This window comes from Podarcis filfolensis (genome assembly GCF_964270895.1).
Source record: "Podarcis filfolensis genome assembly, chromosome: 4".
In the NCBI taxonomy this organism is placed as follows: domain Eukaryota; kingdom Metazoa; phylum Chordata; class Lepidosauria; order Squamata; family Lacertidae; genus Podarcis; species Podarcis filfolensis.
Genome location: NC_139607.1, coordinates 80,278,470 through 80,300,174, shown reverse-complemented (window position 1 = coordinate 80,300,174; position 21,705 = coordinate 80,278,470). Strand labels below are relative to the sequence as shown.

The following is a 21,705-nucleotide window of genomic DNA, read 5'->3' as shown; positions in this document are numbered from 1 at the left end:
ATTCTCGGAAATAATTACACTGAGTCTTTGCTTCATCCTTGCAATCTCCCTTTATTCACGCTTCTAAATTTCTGAATAGTGTGTTCTTGCTTGTTAATCCCTACAGGAATGCGGCTTTGGATATGGGGAGGATGCCCAGTGCATGACATGCAGACCAAACAGATTCAAGGAGGACAGGGGCTTTCAGAAGTGCAAACCATGTTTGGACTGCGCTCTAATAAATCGATTTCAGAAAGCCAATTGTTCTGCTACCAGCAATGCTGTTTGTGGAGACTGCTTGCCAGGGTGAGTTAAGGAATCATAAGGAAACTAGAAATAACTTGTCTGCAGGGTTAGTACAACACACTTCAGATTTAGAAAGCCGTACAATCTGAGACTTTGCTGGCTTTCCCATCATAGACTGATGACTCTACCTTTTTGTTTTGCTGATTATATCTTCAGGACTGATTTCATGTCCTTGATGAATACTTCAGTGCTTCAATGAGAAACATTACGTTATTCCAGCACTATGAAATCCATTAACCACATGTACAATAACCCCTCAAATTACGTATATTTAGCTTGTGCACATTCAGCTTTACACTTAACAAATAAATAGAGGGTGGGCATCCAGGAAAAAAAGACTTTGGCAATCCCACCTGCCATTGAACCCAATGTGTTTTGACTAGACACTATTTTGGCTTTAGGCACGATCCGCAGAACATAACCCAATGTAAATTGCAGGCTTACTGTATTCCACATGCTTTTCTGGTCATTTTTAAAAAGTTGTAAACATAATATCACTCTGACATGAAAAATTCTAATTTTCATGCTACCGTGCTTAAGCTAGTGCTGAAGAGTTGGTTTATTTCACAGCACAACACATAGAATTTTATCAGAAAGATGGCACTACCTTTAAAAAGGTAGAGATCTCTTTTATTTGAGTGACCACAGCTGTGGAACAAGAGCTTAAAATATTCTCATATATGGTTAAATATAAGACTTGGTCTTATATTTGCATATACACAAAACCATGGTTTAACACTATGTGGATGAGCCTCCATGAGCCCTTAAACAAAGTTTCAAACTTTGTTATTTATTCCTTTCCACTCCTGTTCCATGGCTAGAAGGACTTTTCCCAGGTTTGGTTTCAAAGAATCTCAGCTTAGCATTACTTTAAAAACATTAAATCATATACAGTGGTACCTTGGTTTGCATACGTCTTGGTTTGCAAATGTTTTGGATTACAAACACGTCAAACCCGGAAGTCCCAGTTTGCAACCTTTTTTTGGATTACAACCCATTTTTTTGGATTACAAACAAAAAAATTTTGGAGGCCACATTAGCGAAAGCATGCCTTGGGTTACAACCTGTTTTGGTTTACAAATGGACCTCTGTTTGGTTGTAAACCAAGGTACCGCTGTAATGGTTAGTTGCTAAACAAGCAAACTTCAAACCGTGAATTTATTAATATGGTTGTTTGGCTAACCATTTGCCATGAATCACGGTTCCCAGCTTGTACATAACAGTTAGCCAAGATTCTTTGAATTGAAACTTGGTAGAAGTTCTCCTCCCAGCTGCATGGGAGGACAGATGGGAGAGTATGCTAGCCTAGTGCTTCACATGGTCTTATAGAGGCTCATCCACATAACACAGCAAACCATTGTTTATCATTATGTACAGACTGTTGTCGGGTGGGGGGGAATGGGCAGAAATTCCATACATAAGCTGTTTGGAATGTTGTACAGGTCCCCACACTCATCAGAACCTTTCTCAGAATGCTGCTCTTTGGTGATGTGGTGTTGGAAATTGATGTTACTACTGTGAAACAAGTGGTGGTGGGGAAATAGCTAAAAGGAAAGCTGGTTTCATTGCTCCCTTCCCCCTCCCATTAATAACTTTAATATCTGTTCTCGGTATTAATAGACATTGGATTTTATCCTCTAACTTAGTTACTGATTTACTGCATGATCTCACATTTTTCCAGAGCTGTTCTCTAGGTACACTCTTCCTTATCTATGAAATATGTCTGTATGTCCTGCTGTTAAAATTTTGTAGACAACATGAGGAATGTGTTATTTGTTCCTCTGTCTTTCAGATTCTATAGAAAAACCAAGCTTGGGGGCTTTCAGGATATGGAATGTGTTCCTTGTGGTGACCCTCCACCTCCTTATGAACCTCACTGTAAGTGCTCCTGACAGTAAAATAGTATGATATTGAATTCAGGTTTGTTTGAGTTTTTTTAAACATGTACAGCTGAATTGAATTTAATAATTGAAACTGATAACGTTGCCACAAATACCTCACCTAGAAAAGCAAATGGCATATCACTAAAATAAAACTGCTTGATAATCCTAGCCTTTTAAAAGAGGCTGTCTAGCCTAGGCCCTGCTGATTTCCCAGTGCACTGTCCCAGGTTCTAACATGGGACAAACACTAGGCAGCCCTTCTCCAGGCAGAACTGGTACTCGAGAGCCTTGTCCCTTGCAGAATGAGGCACAAGCTTCAGCCACAAATGGATGAATAGTGTATAAGCATGTTAACCAGTAATTGTTTCTCTGAGTGGTTTCCCAGCCCTTGTTCTTGTTGACCTTGGCTCCTCTTCACTTCTGAGCAGAACAATCCCAGATTTGAAGCTGAGCCTGGCAGTGGGGATAATCCTGGAGTTGTTTGTATGCCCTTGCTTCCTTGTAGTTTTAATGGATGCCTTCTCTTTATGGCAAGAGGAGGAATGAAAGTACTGTGAGTACTGTGCAGAAGGGCATGGCTAACCAACTGGAACTGTGAATGGCTGTGTCCCACACTAACATTTTGCTATGGGTCACATGTGTTATGTTTTAATATTGACATGAACCGACAGTGTCTGTAGTTCTGTTTAATAATGAGTTCTGGTATCAAACTATCTTTCTAGTATTTTGATGCCATTCATGGTGCAGTTTTCTAATTTGTTTTTATTTGTGCGAAGAACAGTATACATAGGTGTGATATAAATAATAAATAAAATAGTAATGTGTGAATAAAATAATGCATTTTTAGTAAGAACATATAATGTTTTGCATAATGCTTCAAATTCATTCAAGTATTAAGCATACATTTGTACACTGCTAATTCTTTATCTCAAATAGATAAAAGTTGCAAATATTAAGGTTATGTGGCTATATAAATTAATCACAATGTGTATGCTTTGGCAAATTTTTGTTTGCTCTTGAATACAAGTTGAGGCTACACTTCCAGAGTTAAAGTCTCATCAAATGGTGGAGCATTAATGAGGACTACAGAATGCTGGAAGCAGTTGATTATTACCCAGCTGGCTATAAATTTCAGGGCTAGCTTTCATCTTCACTCTCTCTGTAGACCTCTTTAAAACATGGTTTAAATATTTACTCATGGAAAAGCTGCTTGTGAGTTGTTAAAAGACCATCAGAAAGTTGAAAGGATTTTGTAATGATCAAGTAAGGGGTGTAAAAGGCCAAGAGAATTGTTATCGTTCTTGGGTAAACTTTATAGGGTAAACAAAAAATTCTGTGTCATATGATAATAGCAACTGAAGCCTATGCATAAATTCATTTAAAATAGCAAGTCCAAATATTTGCATTTACTTACAGAGAAATTTGATTGTACAATGGCAGTGCAAGATTTTAAGCAGAAATTAAAACAATACTAAATTAATGTACAGTATATTCAATTATTTCTGTATTGAGAAGAAAAAATCTTTTAATAAAGGTAGGAAAGTGTACAAAAAAACCTTACATTAAATTTTACTCAGTTATCTTCTGATGGGTTTTATTTATTTAAAACTTTTAAAAATCAGATGGAATTCATTACAACAAATAATAATCAAGCCCTTGTTAAGTCTTGGCTCTCCAAGACTGGTTGCAGAATGTTTAAAAAATAGCAGACATTAAGCTCATTGAGAATGAGAGCTGAACAATTTCACTGGCAGTACCTATTTTGCATAGCTTCTTTTAGTCAAGATGTGGGCTAATCTTATTTTCACCACCGATTGTCCAAAGCTGTATAAAACGTTTGCTCTTCCACATTTGCATGGACAGGCGGAGACCCCTCCCCCAGGCGACCCCCGGGAGGAATAATGATACCTGACAACGTGTTACGGGATTAAAATTGGCCACAACTTTATTAAATTCTCAGATGTAGAAAGACTTTGGCTCAGGCATTGGGCGTTTTTCCGTCCCAGTCCCCAGCCGGGAATCTGGGGAACATCAGGGTTATCCAAAGTGTGTGGGGATTGGGCTGACTCTGGAGAACATCTGTTCAAGCAGAGAGCCCGCCCCCCATTTTGCCGCGTCGTAGGGGAGAGCACTAACAACCCATTGGCGTATGGCCAGTGCCTCCCCTCAAAATAACCCCTTTAACGGGGAACCTTGGGATCGCCACCGCAGGGGGTGGGTGGGTCACTGCTTCATGCCCCCCATTGAGAGAAGATAGACTAAAGGATTCCGCCCAAGGCCTACAAACTGCCAAAGTTGTGACATTTTGCTACGGGGAAGGCAGAACCTGCCAATGCAGGGAAATTCCTTCCTGATCCCTCTATGACGACCATCTAGGACCGCAGCAGTGCCTGCATAGCTGTAAGGAAGAAGGTTAAACTGTGAAAGAAGGTATAAACTGAGGGAGGGCAGGGTGGGGGAAGTTCAGGAGCCGACTGAGGAGCAACAGGTAAGTTACACCCTCTGTTGTGAGTGTGGGCGGTCCTAACTCTACCTGGCCAACTCCCTTGGCAACACACACCCCAGCCAGGATTGGCTGATTGATGAGGCTAGGCGGGAACCTCCAGGTATCCAGCTGGGGGGGGCGCGGTGAAGCCAGCTACCCTGCCGGGGGTCTAGTAGTCTCCAGGGGGGGCTGTGCGCGACCACGCAAAAGCCGCCCCCCAGTTAATGCGGGGAGCGGTCATTTTGGATTGCTTCATGTTTCAGTGTCTGGAATAAAAAAGCATTGATTTTCTGCAAGATTTTCTGACTAAACTATAGCTATGTTTTGAACTTTAGGCCAGAAGATGTTTTCCTAACACATGGCTCTTGCCAAAAACAGCAGCTGCATGTCTAGTTTCTTGGCTCCCTGTAACTTCTAGTACAGTTTCCCTGTTTTCACGACATCAAGACATTGTGTGTTTCTCTATTCCATTGCTTTTGACTGCTGGTGATAAAGCCTTTTATCTTCACATAATGTGTTTGCAAGACATACAGTTTCATAATACTATTTTTATATGAAGCAGTGATGTTTATTTTTCCCAGCATTTTGAATTCTGAGGTTGATATGTATCATCTTGTAAACAAATGTTTTGCCAAATATTAAGTATATATAGCGGTTTTAGTGAAGGTAAGCTTGGCATGCAAGAGAGTTTTTAGAAAGTTGAAATAACAATATTAAGCAGTTTAATAGTGTGATGTTAGCTTCAGATCTTTTGCTCATTAAACTATGAAATAAGAACGTTAAACAAGTGAAATCAGTTTGATAACTTAGTTTAATACAAACATCCTATAAATGAATTTAACTACAGGTTTTCTCTGATTTTATCACACCCTTCTTTGTTACCTTACAGTGATTATATCTTTTATAAATGAAGGTCATTTGCAGAAGTATCATAAATACAATCAGTTGCAACTAAATTGAATTTTAAAAGCATGCCTTGTCATCACTAATAGTTTAATTATACATCATTAGTGTTTAGTTATACGAGGAATAAATGTCACCTCAGATATTGTAATCATATTTGCCCTTTGTGTGATGTAGTAGCTAGGGTTGCCATATTTCAAAAAGTGAAAATATGGACACAAAAGTTGTTGAGCTTTGAGCTTTTTTTGGCAAAGTTGACAACATATCTGTTGCCATTCATCCAGATTTTCCCATTTCTGCCTGTACACTGCTTCCGACTGCAGTAACCCTAGAGTTCTAGGACTAGGACAAGAACCTGGGAGATCAAGTTTCTGATTCCCATTTCACCATATTTCAATCTAACCTACCTCACAGAAATGTTGTGAGGATAAAATGGGGAGAGGGAGGACCTTTACAGCACCTTGAAGGAAAGGTGGAAAATAAATATTGCTTTATATCAGTCTGATTAGAAGAGAGTCTTCACAACATTTTATGTCGGTTACTCTGCTGTTCTATCACATTCAGGTAGGACTGCATAGGTTTGTATTTAGTGAGATGCCTGGAATGGAGTAGCAGTAGTCTTATATTTGGGCTGCACTGAATTTTGGAAGAATCATATAAAGGACTATAGACCTTTCTTTTAATCCCAGCTTATAAAATCAATCAATATGGCTCTTATTATGCTTTTAAAAGAGTGGCAAAAGTAGAACTGAATTCTGTAGCCCCTATTCAGAGGCCCTCTGCTTGACCAGCAACACTGATATACATGGTACAGTTTCACTATTCATTGCAGTGTTGCCAATATTTCTATGTGCTCCTTCCCTAAGGCCTATCCTATGCTAGCCAAAAGCACAGTGTGCACCTAGCTGGCTTCAACTAGTTTTTCCACAACTTTGCTACTTACAGTACTGGGAAAAAACCTTGGGTGGGTTAGTGGGTGGGTGGCAAAACAAGATAATGTAAATAGTGTCATTTGACAAAGACATATTCTAGAATCGAGGTTTATGGAAAGAGCTTCACAAGTTTGTAGTTTTGTTTCATTCTGTAATTTTTGTTCACAGCGACTGCAAGTCAGAAATGAAAAGAAAGCTTAGATGTCATGAAATGTAAGCAACACACTAGATGTGTGGGTGTGTGAAGGACAAATCTTCCAAGGCTCCCTTTGGTTTGGCTCAGGATTTTCCAGGTTTCCCAAAATAAAATTTGATTGCCTTGGAGCAGGTTTGCTTACCTCCACTGGGCCCATGGCTGAGCCATGTGCCTCATACATTCCCCCTTCCATCTCCTTACCTGATGAATTGGCTGGGTGTAGCAGCAGCAAAGGAGAAAAGGGTGACGTTTTTTCAAGCCTCTCTTCTCATTTCCCTCAATCACTTGTCATCTAAGTGACAAAATGCAGTGCGCTAGAGGATCATGCTCCACCATAGCTTCCTCATGCTGTTAGCCAGATTGCAAGGTGATAGTGGGATGGTGTGTGGTGCAAAGTGAAAAGTGTATTTCTTTCAAGGGCTCTTTAAAGCTAGTTGAATGGGCTTTTAAATGTTTATTTTTAGAGGGGGTTTTTAAATGTGAAACTGAAAAAATAAATTGAACTACAATGCTGTGAACTGCACCATGGGTTCTTCTGCTTACATAGCATGTCCTTTGTCACAGAGCTGTAGACTTTCCATGTTGGCTGTTCATGGATGATGCTCATTTTATGTTGCATTTTTTCTCCATCTTCCTTTTGGATCCATCTGATTGTACTATGGGGGTTAGGAAGCAGGTTTGTATTTGATTAGAATTCATTTTAATAATTGCAGATAGTAGAGATCGAGATACTATCTTTTAGGTGACATTAGTATTCCCTTTTACTTTCTCCTGTGGCCTGCCAGTCACTGGTGGCTTTATATTTTTCTCAAGGAAATAAGGCACAATGAATGGCTAGTTTGTTCACTGTGCAAACCTCCCTTCCTGCTAGTGTTTTCCTCAAAATGTCTACAAAAGCCAAAGACACAGCCTATTGTCTCAGGGCTTAAATAGGTAAAAGGTATTCTTAGAGACTTCTGCATTAGCATTAATCCTTTTGTAGCAAGAGTTGAGAAAGAAAAAAAGCAAAACTAATATTACCAGTAAAGGGAGGAAAATGAGTAGCTCAATGCATTAAAGAAATAGAGAAATAAGTAGTCAGATGGGCAGGGTACAAATAATAAATTGTTGTTGTTGTACTTAATTGTGCACAACTATAATAACAGCAGGAAGAGAATTTTCCATTTGCTTTTTCTTCCCTGTGTTTTGTTATAAGCAGTTTGTAGCTAGTTGCTTTCTCCATATCAATTGGTACACACTTCAGAAGCTTGTAATGCCTAGATTATAGCTAGTTCATCTGCCTGGCCTCTCAGAGCTATCAGGCAGAAAGAGGTGTGAGAGAGCATTAGGCAGAAATGAAATGTTTGCATCTGTATAACAGAAACTTGTTTGAAACATTGGATGATGTTTTACTCACAGACCCATTGAAATTAATAAGCATGCCTAAATTAGGTTCATTAATTTCACTGGGTTTGCTCTGAGTCAAACTAAGTTGAATACTACCCATTCCTACTAGTTTCTTAATTCTATTTTCTTTTTAAAAAATACATCCACGTCGCTTTCAGCTGGACACACTTTGAAATAAATGTGCTGCCCAAGTCTTTTTGTCCCCATTATTTCCACCAAACTCCCTTGTTAATAAGTAGCCATGTATGGAGGCTAAAAAACACAAGTCAGTGCTTTTCTTTTGACAACCGAGATGCTTTATTTATCATGCATCATACGGAGTTGCCTCCCTCCCCCCCAATTTTGTGTCTAGACTGCTCCTTCCCTGGAGCTCAGAAGTCCTCTGAAGCACCTCTAAGACAATCAGCTAACATATTTTTGCCACTCATGCTTTTGGCTTACTGACTTGACTTCTTTCCCTCCAGCTTTTCTTAAAATTACCTTTAAAAGTGCTGTCTCAGTATTTTATTCTCTGACTAGGCCTCACCCTCCTGAGGAGACTCTGGATGACTGAAAACAGTGCACCCTAGGGATGTCCCATTGCGTTTATCAAGCAGGTTGCATACTCAGTCAGCTCTGTACATGGTTATTCACACTACTTGATTAATTTTACCTTGATGGAGAAAAAAGAAAGGTCGTTTGTATACCAAAGCTTTAAAGACAGAATATATTCTTCCTGCTCAATCTGTAAAAAATGTGCCTTTTTCTGACGGGTATTTTGTGTGGTATTCAAATATCTTACAACGTACATTAAACTGGCTAATTTCCAGTTTCTTTAGGAATATTTAAAACTGAAAACTGAACTCCTCTTGTGTTTGAATATCTATCCATTGACATATAAATTCAGTTATGTTAGAATTCCTGTTTATCCATATTAATTACTCAGATACATATATGGAGCCCAGAGGATACAAATAGGCCACAACAAATACCTGTCTTATTGCTCCTCTCTCATAAAGCACTTACAGCTATTGTGCCCTATCTTGGGGTGTGATTTAACCTCTTCCCTCACAGTATGATTAGTGAAATCCTAACCATGTCTACTCAGAAGTAAGTTCTTTTGAATTCAGTGGGGCTTACTCGCAGGTATGTGGGTTAGTTTTGCAGCCGAAAGTTGTGAGAATCCAAGGAGTTTCAGTTGTCCAAATTTTTCCCATCCTACCTGTGAGTTTTGTTCTCAGACGTGCTGTCATACATATCATTTTTATTTCTTGTTCTGGTTGTTGAAATGGTGGGGGTACCTTGTTTTGTTTTTATGTGTTGACTTGTCATTTTTATTTTTATTACGGATATGGGCTTCAAAAGGGGTAGAAGCCTGGGCCTCTTTAGACCTCTGAGGGAGCCTAATTCTGTCTAAAAGGAGGTCTGTGCATGTCTCTGATATCCCAGCTCAACTTTCTCCATTCTGCTGTAAGACCGTAGAGCCACACTCCTTCATGGTCAAACTGGAAGGAGATATGAGATGCGTACACAGTCCTTCCATTTCCCCTAACAGGCCCATCTTGGTGCATATAGCAAGGGTAGAAACACGAGTTTCATGAACTAAAAGGATTATACCAATCGTCTGTAATGTTTTAACTTTATGATGTGGAAAGGGTGAAGAAGGTGTTAATTTGAACTACAGGGATTGAGAATGTCAGTATTTCTCTTAACCAGCCTTCTGCACAAGTTAGTACTAGAAGCAACCTTTCATCTCTTGAGTCAATCCTATAATTAGCATCATTCTTTGCCAGAGGCTGAGTGAGTGTTTGTTTTAGGTATAATATGTCTGCAAGATATTTAACTTAATCATTACTTTTTATTAACAAAGAGCTAGCTGCTCAGTTATCAGATTTAAGTGAACTTGAAATTCCTCAGAGAAAATGGGATAATGATTGACCTATACTGTGTGGATGCTCTTTGCGGTCGGCCTTGTATATTTATCAGTAGGCTGACCCTTAAGGCGACTTACAGTATTCATGCTTTGAATTTAGAAAGCAGTATTGAAGGCTAAGTAGTGACTAATCTGCTAGATGCAGCTCATTGAACAACTAGATTGCCTAGATCTTATCTACATCCATTCTGTTGGGTTTGTTCTCTGAATTTACTGTATTGTCCATAATTTTTCAGTGGCATTTCATTTTTGTTTGCATGAGAAGCTAATATGCCTGAAAACCAGAAAGATTATTTTGCTCAGGCTGTACATTTCAAATTGTTTAGCTTCTCAAGTCTTTACTTCCAGAAGTTGTAGGACAAGGTAAAACCTTACTGGCTTCATGTGCATAGAACAAATGTGGCACCAACCCTTAGGAGCTAGTTTAGCAATGTGTTGTATTCATCTTTAGCTGCTAATATGCTGCCAGGTGTGCAGCAAGTCAGTAGAATCCAAAGTAAACTTTCAGCACTTCACTTGGGAGCATGCAGCAGCTTGTTCTGCCTCAGGAGCCCAGTGCGTTGGCTAGTCCTGGAACAAACACGCAGATCCTTGAAGAAGAACAAGTTTTCTAGGTGCTTTAAGGCAGGTGCAGAAGGCCTCAACTTGGAGTGTGGAGACTAGCAGACAGTGAGAAACATCTAACAGTATGCTGTAAGCCTGCAGAGAGGCTACACAGCATGGAAGTAGCAGTTGTACTAACTTCTATAGGATATTGTTCTGTGTCTGAGGGGCCAGCAGGATTACACCCATGGCTGTAATATTTTTGTGTTAAGTTATTCAATATTCATCTGTGTTCATTCTATTTAATCATATAAAATGTTCAGTGCTTTTTGCCCCCTGTTTCAGAGTTTGCAAACACACAATACATTCTTATTTTTTATGAACATTCTTACAATTCCCTTTATTAATGAAAAACATTTTAACAATTAATTTAGAAATAAGACTTCTAAGTGAACATAGTAGACAGTGGAAAGCATAGTCTGATGTAATAAGCAGTTGGCTGCGTTCCTTGAATGGCTTTGTGTGTAAAGTTATGAATACTGGAAAGTACATGGTCACAAAGGAGTGGAGGGGAAAGAAAGAGAAAATAAGATAAATTAAGGATTTGTGTGTGTTTTATTTCTAATCCAATATATGAATACAGTATTTAAAAAAAAATTACTGGGGAAATGTCAACGGTTCTGTATATTGGCAACTGCTTATATTATACAGCTGGGATTACTTTGTATAACCACAAATATTGCTCAGGTTTTTTTGTTTAAAGAACACCCTGCATTTGAGTTTACATTGAGATTGCAAAAACATTATTGACTTGCAGAATAAAGAATTTTTATTTGAAATAATCCAAGAAACAGTCTGAAAAATATTTATTACTAATATTATGTATATACAAAGAAAAATAAAATGTTTCCCATCAATAATAAATCTATCTCACTACAGCCACAATTTAACTTAGTTTCATTTCTATAATGAAATAACAACTCATATATTTGTTTAAAGAGAAAAGCTTTCCAGTGTTCCATTGGTCATATTTTTTTCTGTTCCCTTTATGCACCTGAATAAAAAAGTAATATTGAATCATACCACTTTTATTATTGACTCAAATTGCTAAACTATTCATAACAAATTATATCTTAAAGTTCAAGAATCAGGCATGGACCACAATACAAAAGAGATAATCTATAAAGTTTTCATCATTGGGTATAAAAGGGCAAAGATGAGTATACATCTTGCATGAACATACAAGATGCCCCATCTATAAGATGCCCCCTATTTTGGGGGACTCAAATTTCAGAAAATGTGGAGATGGCACAGAGTTGTTGAGCTGATTACCCAGGGTTGTAGAGCTTTTCTTGGGGGGGGGGGGGATTGCCGAAAATCGCTCACCTGCACACGTCACAAAATCTACCTCACGTCTGTCCCCTTGCTGGCAAAAGCTGCCAATCACACGACCAATTGCCTCAGCGTAAGCCAATCAACACCACCCATTGACACAGCAACTAATAACATGCACATTAGCTGCTAACAGCCGCAGCGGCAACCAATCAAACGTCCACCCTATTCACTACCCATGTATAAGACGACCCTAATTTTTTAGCTTGATTTTAAAGGAAAATAACATAGTCTTATACACAGAAACGTATGGTATGTACTCAGGCTATGGGAATACCATGCTCTAAAGGCTCCTCCATGAGTCCCCTTGACTAAAACTGTGCTTTCTTTCATTTTTTTAATGATACATTTACTAAACATGCATTTGTAATAAACTAAAATAATCATAACTGTCTTTCCAGTTATACCCCAGTCTGAACTACTTGTCCCTGTCAGTGTATTATATCATCCCTTTCGTGCTGGAGTAGCATTGGCTTGGATCCACAGTTGCACTTCCACTCACCGAATATTTCTTTCCTTGAGTGGAAGGAGCACCTATTTGATCCAGCTGTCTGTTCGATTTGATCCAGTCCAGCACTTTTTTGTTTTCATTTTTTTGCATTGATAAAGCTCACCCCAGTCTACTGACACTAATGAAACCATTCCATTAGTTTCAGTGCAACGAAATTGTCTTGAGTTCTGGTACACTGGTTTGTGGAGGCTGTAAACTTTGTCGTTACAGCTAGAAGTTTATGAAGAAAGAAGGAATTGGGAAGTATATGTGTTAAAAACATTATAAAAGTATGAACAGAGCAAGATGAATTATGTACTGAGGACTCATGAATCATCCCTTTTAACATATCCGGACAATATAAGTGTGGATGGAGCTTTTGATCCAGGCATGCTCTGTTATTAACCTGAGCCGCCTTTCCCATTCCGCAGTTGTCTGGTTACTTCCTTTTCTTTTCTTTCCTGCCCTTTCCATGTACCCCGGTCATTCCTTCACCCTTATTTTCCCCAAACATATATTTTTATTCTTCTCTTGCTGCCAGGTTGCACAGGGAATGTAGGAGCTCATAATAGAGGTCATTGCATGAAAATGACTCCTCACTTCAATTCAGTACATTTTGTAGGCTTGGCATAGCAGCTTGTTTTTTACATGTAGGAGTTTTATAGTTATTTTACCATATTTTGGCAGTGCTTGGTTTCCTAACTAGCCATTATGACTACAAAGATCATTTTTCAGGAAATTATAGACTTTCAGTCTTGTCCAGGCATGCTTGTGGGAACAGGCAGATTTTACATGTTTTCAGAAGCTAATACGTTTGGGTTGCTTTCTTCTGATCTTTTGTCTCATGAAATCTTTGTTGTTTTTTGCCTGTGAAGTTGCTGTACTGATGTGGGCTTCTGTAAGCACTGCAATTCATGGTGTTGAACTGTCAGTTGCAAGAAATAAGCCTCCTCATGTCTTTTACTGCAATGAGTGAACCCATTTGGGCTGGAGACAGATTATAGCTTGCTTCCAGAGAACTGAAGGCAGTCTGAAAGAGGAACCAATGGTTGTTGTGTGCACAGTCATCCTAGTTTGCCACTGGTGAACAGGTTTTGCATATTTTTATAGAAAACTCTGTGAACAGCGGTAATAATAGCTAGCCTACTTCAATCATCCATCATTCACAGGGTGGCATTATGGCAATAGGATCTGCCCTTGACCAATGTTCATTATAACATGTATAGAGACCAACTGTACATATGAAGAAGTGGTCTGTACATCTAAATATAAACATGAGTAGGTTGGACATGACACTGCACCTCTACACACATTATAGACTCTGTTAAATGTCTGATGAAGGCTAATGAACAAAAGAAAAATGTTTTTTATCTGTTCGCAAAAATGTTGTATCCAACTAAGTTCTCAGAGGAGACACAACTGAAGTTAATGGACCTAACCTAGTCAAATTGTTAATTTCAGTGGATCTACATCTACCCAAAGTATTTACCGGTATATACCACCTTATACCAGCAAGACACTGTACAAATAACAAAAAATGCATAAATGAACAGAAAATGAACAATACATTAATATACCAATAATAATAAAATGCAGCCCTAAGTCAAAGGCTTAATTAATTATTGACATGAAATGCCAGAAAGGCTTGAGTTCAGAGGTACGTTTTTAACAAGTGCCAAAATATCCTCCCTTGCACATGTCAGAACTCCAAAGTCAAGTGATTCAGTAGAAAGCAGGTCACCAGAGAGAAGGCCCCCACTCCAATTGCTGCCAATCAAGATTAGCCCAGTAAGAGGGTCTCTACAGCAAAGCACAATGCTCTGACAGGACAGTAGGAAGCAAGGCACTCCTGCAGGCATCCTGGTTAATAAATAAATTATTATTATTATTATTAATAATAATAATAATAATAATATCCCACCCATCTGGCTTGGTTTCCCTGGCCATTTGGTTCCAAGTTGTTCAAGACTTTATAGGTTTAAACCAAAATCTGAACTTGATCTGGTAACTTATTGGCAACCCGTACAGGTCTTTTAGGTGCAGTTCAATATGTGTTTGATAGAACACCTCCAAGTAACCATGCTACAGCATTCTGCACCAATTTCAGTTTATGGACCCAGCTCTGAGGAAGCCCCATATAGAGCACTTTAAGGTAGCCCTTTCTAGAGATTACCAATGCATCAGACACAATGGCTAGATTATTAAAGAATGATAATAATAATAATTAATTAATTAATTAATTAATTATTATTATTATTATTATTATTATTATTATTATTAATACCCCGCCCATCTGGCTGGGTTTCCCCAGCCACTCTGGGCGGCTTCCAACAAAATATTAAAATATTAAAATATTAAAATACAATAGTGCGTCAAACACTAAAACACTAAAACCCTAGTTTGGTAGTTGTTCTTCTCTTTGACATCTGGTGGGAGAGCGTTCCACGGGGCTGGTGTCACTACCGAGAAGGCCCTCTGCCTGGTTCCCTGTAACTTGGCTTCTCGCAGTGAGTGAACCACCAGAAGTCCCTCAGCGCTGGACCTCAGTGTCCGGGTGGAACGTTGGGGGTGGAGACGCTCCTTCACATAGTTGGTATACCAGCCACTAAAGCCACTTTGGCTTCCAGGAACAAATAAGAATTGAAAACTCTCAAGCTGTGTACATGTGTAATCTAAAACATGCACATTACCCCACCCCCAGACCTGGAAACCACCCTCCCACGGGAACTCAGTCTAGCCAGGATTCATTTTCAACTTATGGACCCTCACTCAACCCATTACTGTAACCAGTACACAGTCTATAACAGACAAATAAAGCTGGGTATCATCAGCATCACTATGCTCCAAACTTCCACAGGGATCATTACCAGCAACTTCATATAAACATTAAGTAGCATGGGGGACAGTATAGTCACCTGTGGCACACCATAATACAAGTGGCAGGGGACTGAGGTGCAGTCACTCAAAGTTCTTTGATACCTGTCCAGTGGATAAGAGTCAAACCTTTGCAACAAAGTGTGCCTAACTCCCATCTCACACAACCAGTCAAGGAGTATACCTTGGTCAATGATATCAAAAGCTGATGAGAGAGCCAGCAAGAGTTTACAGGGCTGAACTCCCTCTGTCCCTCTCCTGGTAAAGCTCATCTAAGTGACCAAGGCCAGTTCAGTCCCAAAAGCAGGCCTAAGCCTGTGCCTGGAGCTGAGCTGTCACCACTCTCACAAGTGGTCCAGAGTTGGAGTTTTTAAGCAGGCGTCATTGCACTACCTTTTCAAGATGGCTGCTTCCTCATTAAATGACATCTTCATAACTCCCTGGACTCACCTGGACAATACCCCCCCCCAGCAAGTACAAATAAGCAATGAAGGATCAAGACAGCAAGCTGGCTGAACAGATACAAGCACCTTATCCACAGCCTCAAGCCTCAATCAATGAAAATAATTCTACAGTTTCTGAGCAAATGGGGCATTGGACACCTCTCATTGGCCTGTCACAACTGTGGCATTGAAGTCATTACAGAGACAAACAATTTTGCCTTTGAAAGTGCCTCTGCAGATTTGTCACTCATGCCTCTCAGGGCTGTAAAGCCTCACGTACCAAATCAATGTCCATTGCTTTAGACCTGGAAAAGCTCTGTTGGACTACTTAACAATGCAAAGGAAACTAAAAAGTAGACCTTTTCAGTCTGCAGTAGCATGCAATGATTGTGTGTGTGTGTGTGTGCGTGCGCGTGCGTGCGTGTGCTCTAGCACACATTCAGTCATCTTTGCAGCAAGTCCTTTGCTATTTATATTCAAGCCATCTTTCGGTCTGATTCATTGCCTGCAGCTCTCCAGTATACTAGTTTATCTATTATGAGAGAGAATGCTTTTCAAGCTACTGATCTCTTAAAAAACACTATTTTGTGTTTTAATACTGTAACATTTTAATTAACAAAAAGAAGAAGAGTTCATGTTTGCAGAATGGAGCTTTCCAGCTCCGTCCCTTTGCAGCCCCTTGCATGCCCTGAAAATCTGATGCTGGGGCTTGAAAGGTCCTTGGGGATGGTATGGGATGCAGGCAGATTATTGCCCCTCCCTTACATGAATTGAGGAACAACTTCAGATCCAAGCTCTGTTCCCAGCTTTAAACATTTTCAGCCCCTGTTGTTTGTGGCATGCTGAAAATAATAACCCCCTTTATTTCTGGCCACTCCCTAAATGGCCCAGATCATTAGTATTCAAAGTTGGCAAAAGGTCCTTGGATGAATTCCTTCTGAGGACATTGATCTCCATTTGCAGCTTAAGATAAAATGACTCTTGGAACATCCCAAGTATTTTAATAAGTTTCCTTAGCATGGAAAATATGTATGTTACACTCGTCAGCTGTGTGGCTTATGAATCCTTCTAGTTGTTAAGTATCTGTGCATACAGGCTTTCAAAGTTAATACATTTTCTGTCTTAGATTCTTTTTCTGGACTTTTTTATGCTGTTTCTTCTTTGGGGTTAACTTTGTGGCAAAATATCTGAACATTTTAAAAATGAAACTTAAGTTTTAATAAATGGTGATTTGTGATAAAGAAAACCTGTGGAAAACATACTGTGGTGGACTCTACTTAATATGCTAGTTGTAGAAAACCTTTAGCAGATATACTGTTCTAATTGCTGAAATATTTTATTTTTCATTTATAACCATTAATTACTTAATCCAAACCAGTGATGCAATCAGTAACCTGATCCTGGAAAATCTGTGCAAACAATAAGGCTTGTTGTCTTGGACGTACCAAGAAGTTACCTTTTTTTAAGCTAAGCACATGAGAGGAAGGAGAGCAGGGTTCATATCTGATACATCAGAACCATCACTAAATACTCTTTAGTTCTATGATGGTGTAAATTGGGCAAAGCTGGTAGGAGACTTTGTCTGCTACAGTGTTGCTGTGAAAACATGTTTAAAAATTCCTATTACATCAGAAAAGCAGAGAAGAAAGCAAATATATATTTTAAGTTCTGCTCACTCAATAGAATTTGTGCTCAAAGGTTTGTTTCCAATGTATTTGATATTTAAGTAGTTGCTTTGTGGCTTGGCTGATTCTTCATTTATATCGCTTAATCAGTGGATAGATTCTATGGCATGAATTTTCATATAAGTTGATTCTACAATAGAACATGCAATTCTTATACCACTATAGAACTGTATTTCTCATAACGTTGTTGTTATTACCCGTCTATTACTATTATTATTACCCGTCCTTCACCAGAAAGTCCCAGGGAAGGGTTACAGCAATATATAAAATACAGCATTAAAAACAGTTTAAAATAAATTACAGTCACAAGTAGTTTGAATCCTAATAAGTATCAAAGACCAGAGTAAAGAGGTGTGTCTAAAGCATGTGACAAAAACTACAATGAAAGTACACCTCTTTGAGAAGGGAATTCCACAATCTGCCAGAAAAATTCCTTCTCCTGGGTCCCCACACCCCAGACCTCTGAGAACAGTGGAACTACCAAGAGGGTCCTACTCTGGTGAATCTTAAGACCTAAGAGGGTCTTTAGGGAAAGAGGTAGGCTTTCAAATATTTGGGGACCTAAGCAATTTAGGGCTTTGAACTGGCAGCCAGTGCAGCTGTTATAAAACAGGGGTCATATGAGTTCTAAATACAACTCAAATCAGTAATTGGACCACTATATTTTGGACCACTTGAATTTCTGAAGTAACAAGGTTAAATCCAGGAGCACCCCTAAGCTGTTTAGAAAACAGTTATGTCAAAACAACTAATGTCTGGCATTACATTTATGAATAAGCTGCATTAAATATGCTCATGTTATATTTGTTGTTGAGGATGTTGTTCCTCTAAGCACTAAGTGCTTCTTGGATGTTCCTTGCATCTGATTTCATATAGCTAAAAAGTATATGTACTTATCTTTATTTAGGCACTACAAAAGTGAATCTGGTGAAAATCCCATCAACTGCTTCCAGTCCACGAGACACTGCTTTAGCTGCTGTGATATGCAGCGCACTGGCAACTGTACTGTTAGCTCTCCTCATCCTTTGTGTTATCTATTGTAAAAGGCAATTCATGGAAAAGAAGCCAAGCTGTAAGTTTTCCATATTATATGTTTAATAATGTTGCCTTTGTTTTCTTTGCCTTTAAAACCAATAACTTTTTCACCTGAATTTTCACAATCAGCATCTTATTACACTTTGGAGCTGATTCCCAAAGCATTTTCTTCACCTATGATTACATCATAGACAGTAATTGACTGAAAGGTCGTTGTGTGAATCTGATGAACATACGCCCAACCACCGCATGTCTAGATGCTTGTTAGTCTTGCCTGGCACATGGTGAACCCATTCACAAGACTACACATGCATCAAAAAATGACCCAAACCAAAATCACGTGTGAAAGATGTTCTTTAAATTAGCAATGTCAAATAGCAGCAGGTGGACCATAATTTCCTATCAGACAACCAAAAGTAATCCATGCCTGGATTTTTCTTATAGGGAAAAAAGCAGACAAAGAACACTTCTTATTCAGCAACTTTTGATTGCTTACAGCTCTACACTAGAATTGGGGTCTACCCTGTACTTCTGGTTGGAAATAACTTCAGCTTTCTTCCTCTGCAAATGGTTTCTATTACACTTCTGCCAGACTAGGGCTGGGTACACGCTATACCTTTAAAGCACATTTAAAGAATTCTGGTTTAAGACTGCTAAGAGTTGCTGTGAATTGTAACTCTGTGAGGGGTAATGTACAATACCCAGAATTCTTTGAGTAGCAAAATGCGCTTTGAATGTGCTTTAAAGGTATAGTGCATACTCAACCTAGATAGTTACTTCACAATGCTTTAGAATCTTAACTGTGGACCCAAAAGCAGAGAGATCTAAATGATTCATAATGAAGTGCTTCATCGCTGAATAAATTTTATACATGAATGTGAAATTATGCTGGTTATGATTAGAAAAAACTGTAAACAAAACCAAGATAGTTTAACCATTTCAAATGTCTTTTCTATTCTTAAGGGTCTGTGCGATCACAGGATATTCACTATGAAGGCTCTGAGCTTTCATGTTTTGACAGACCACAACTTAATGTGTATGCTCATAGAACATGCTGCCAATGTCAACGGGACCCATCACAGATATGTCGTAAGTACATTCATTTTGGGGGAGGTTTATGGGGAAAGGACTAGTGCAAGCAGCAGGGACATAAGAGATAGAGAGAAAACTTAAATGATCAAATTCTGAAATTATACTCTTCATAGGAGTTTGAATCTCTGTAACCAAACATTGCTACATGGATCTCAATAGTCTAACATAACAAAAACAATTGGCATTATACTTCTGAGTACACTTTGCTGTGTAGATCCTCAGGAGCATATTTTTACCTGCCTTACATCTTAAACTTTCTTAGCAGTTACATTCTATATGAATATAGGGAATGGAAAAAAGAAAAATATTAACACATTTCTTCAGAGGCTAGTGGAGAATGCTGTAATTTCAAACGGTATCTGGCAAAGAAATCATAATAAAATTGTAGCATATAATAGTACTACGTAAGTTACTGGCAAGCACTTTAAGAGACTGTGCATTAGATTTTCTTCTAGCAGTTAAAGACTGGAATTCAGCTTCTCTTAATTAAAGAAGAAATTGGGTCTCTGGTGTCTGATTAAAATGAAACTGAAAGTTTGCCATGTTGAGACAGCTGTTATGTTATATGCTACAAGTGGAACCTTCAGCAAAATATTGTAGCGTGTGGTTCTCCTGCACAGGTTTCCAGTTACTCCATTATTTCCTCCTGTTCCCTGATTTTCAGTCCTCCCACACCAACATTTAGGCAACATTCCATGCCCATCAAACGTGCTTAGTCCTCATTGGACTGTTGTTATTGCTTTGCCAGTGGCGGGGCAAGGGAGTTTTTGTACTTCTGTAAACTTATGAGATGGTTAGTGCTGCCACTAACTATGACCTGGCTATGGTTATGCTTTACAATCATATTCCCTAAGTGTGGCTAAAGAGAACCTTTAAATAGTTGTGTACATGGCTCATGTGGTCTTTCATCTAGAAATGGCTAGGTGTCATCCTTCATGGTTGTAGACAGAATAACACTGAATGACCTTTGGAAAAGAAAATCCAATATGAAATTTTAAAATGTTAAGATATTACTTTTAAGCACACGTAGGGCTGTAACTGGCATCAAAGACCTACACATTGTCAGAGGCAGTTGTGAGCTTTAACTTGTCATAGGTGACCAATTTTATGTAACTCATGCTAATAGTATCCTGCTTCCCACCCCCCCGCCCTGCAAAAAGTGTATACAGTGGTACCTCGGGTTACATGCGCTTCAGGTTACATATGCTTCAGGTTACAGACTCCGATAACCCAGAAATAGTACCTCGGGTTAAGAACTTTGCTTATGAGAACAGAAATCGTGCTCCGGCGGTGCAGCAGCAGCAGGAGGCCCCATTAGCTAAAGTGGTACCTCAGGTTAAGAACAGTTTCAGGTTAAGAACGGACCTCCAGAATGAATTAAGTTCTTAACCCGAGGTACCACTGTAGTTGTTATAAGCAGTGGCTCTGCTTGTGCATATGAATATTGTTGCACATTGTGTTCCAACACATGTTCCCAAAATATCTTATATCTGTTAAGATAAAAGTTTTATTTATTTTTAGGACCAGTGCATTTGATTCCATCCCTGTGCTGTGATGAGACATGTAGCCTGGAACACAGCTGCCATAGCTGCCCTTTTCACTCTCGGAATACACTTCATGAAAGGTAATTCAGGACCTTGCTTTGTGTCCGCTGCTAACTATTCTGTTCTTATATCCTGTAATAAAGATTAAATGAACTAAAAGAGTGAAGTGAAAAACTTTGAATTGACACATGTTTGCTGCCAGCTTTGTGGAAAATTCATATTCATGGCAATATCATTATTACTTTTGCTCACTAAATAAAAACTGGTTGTGGGCCACTTTCTGTGGTGTGAATGCTAGCAAGTTAAAAGAAGTTAATGATCTGTTTCTGGGTGGGTATCCATATACCCCTTTGAAGACCCTGAGGTGATTTCTTAGTACTTGATCCATAAAGTACTATGCATACTCATTTTAACAGACACCTTGCTTGGAAAAATGTTATTGCCAGTAACTGAAGTTCTAAGAGTGTTTCCAAACAATAATTTTCAGAATTGCTTGCTGACTCTGTTGCAGACATCTTAGCGCAATGTAGCACTTCTGTTGCAAATCTATTGCATATTTGCACCACTAAAGCCACATGATTTTGTCATGTGAGAAAATACAAATCTCTTGCTCACCTTGCTTTGC

General features: G+C 38.9%; 1 protein-coding gene across 8 annotated transcripts in view; it reads left to right on the top strand.

Annotated features, from left to right (window-relative positions):
- Window positions 1-21,705, top strand: part of TNFRSF19 (TNF receptor superfamily member 19) — a 51,268-nt gene that overhangs the window by 25,903 nt on the left and 3,660 nt on the right. For all 8 annotated transcript variants that reach the window (XM_083609226.1, XM_083609231.1, XM_083609232.1 and 5 more), the window contains 5 exons: window positions 107-285; window positions 2,078-2,163; window positions 18,317-18,481; window positions 19,408-19,533; window positions 21,058-21,160. In XM_083609226.1, the coding sequence (XP_083465352.1) occupies window positions 107-285; window positions 2,078-2,163; window positions 18,317-18,481; window positions 19,408-19,533; window positions 21,058-21,160 (659 nt within the window). The remainder of the gene's footprint in view (window positions 1-106; window positions 286-2,077; window positions 2,164-18,316; window positions 18,482-19,407; window positions 19,534-21,057; window positions 21,161-21,705) is intronic.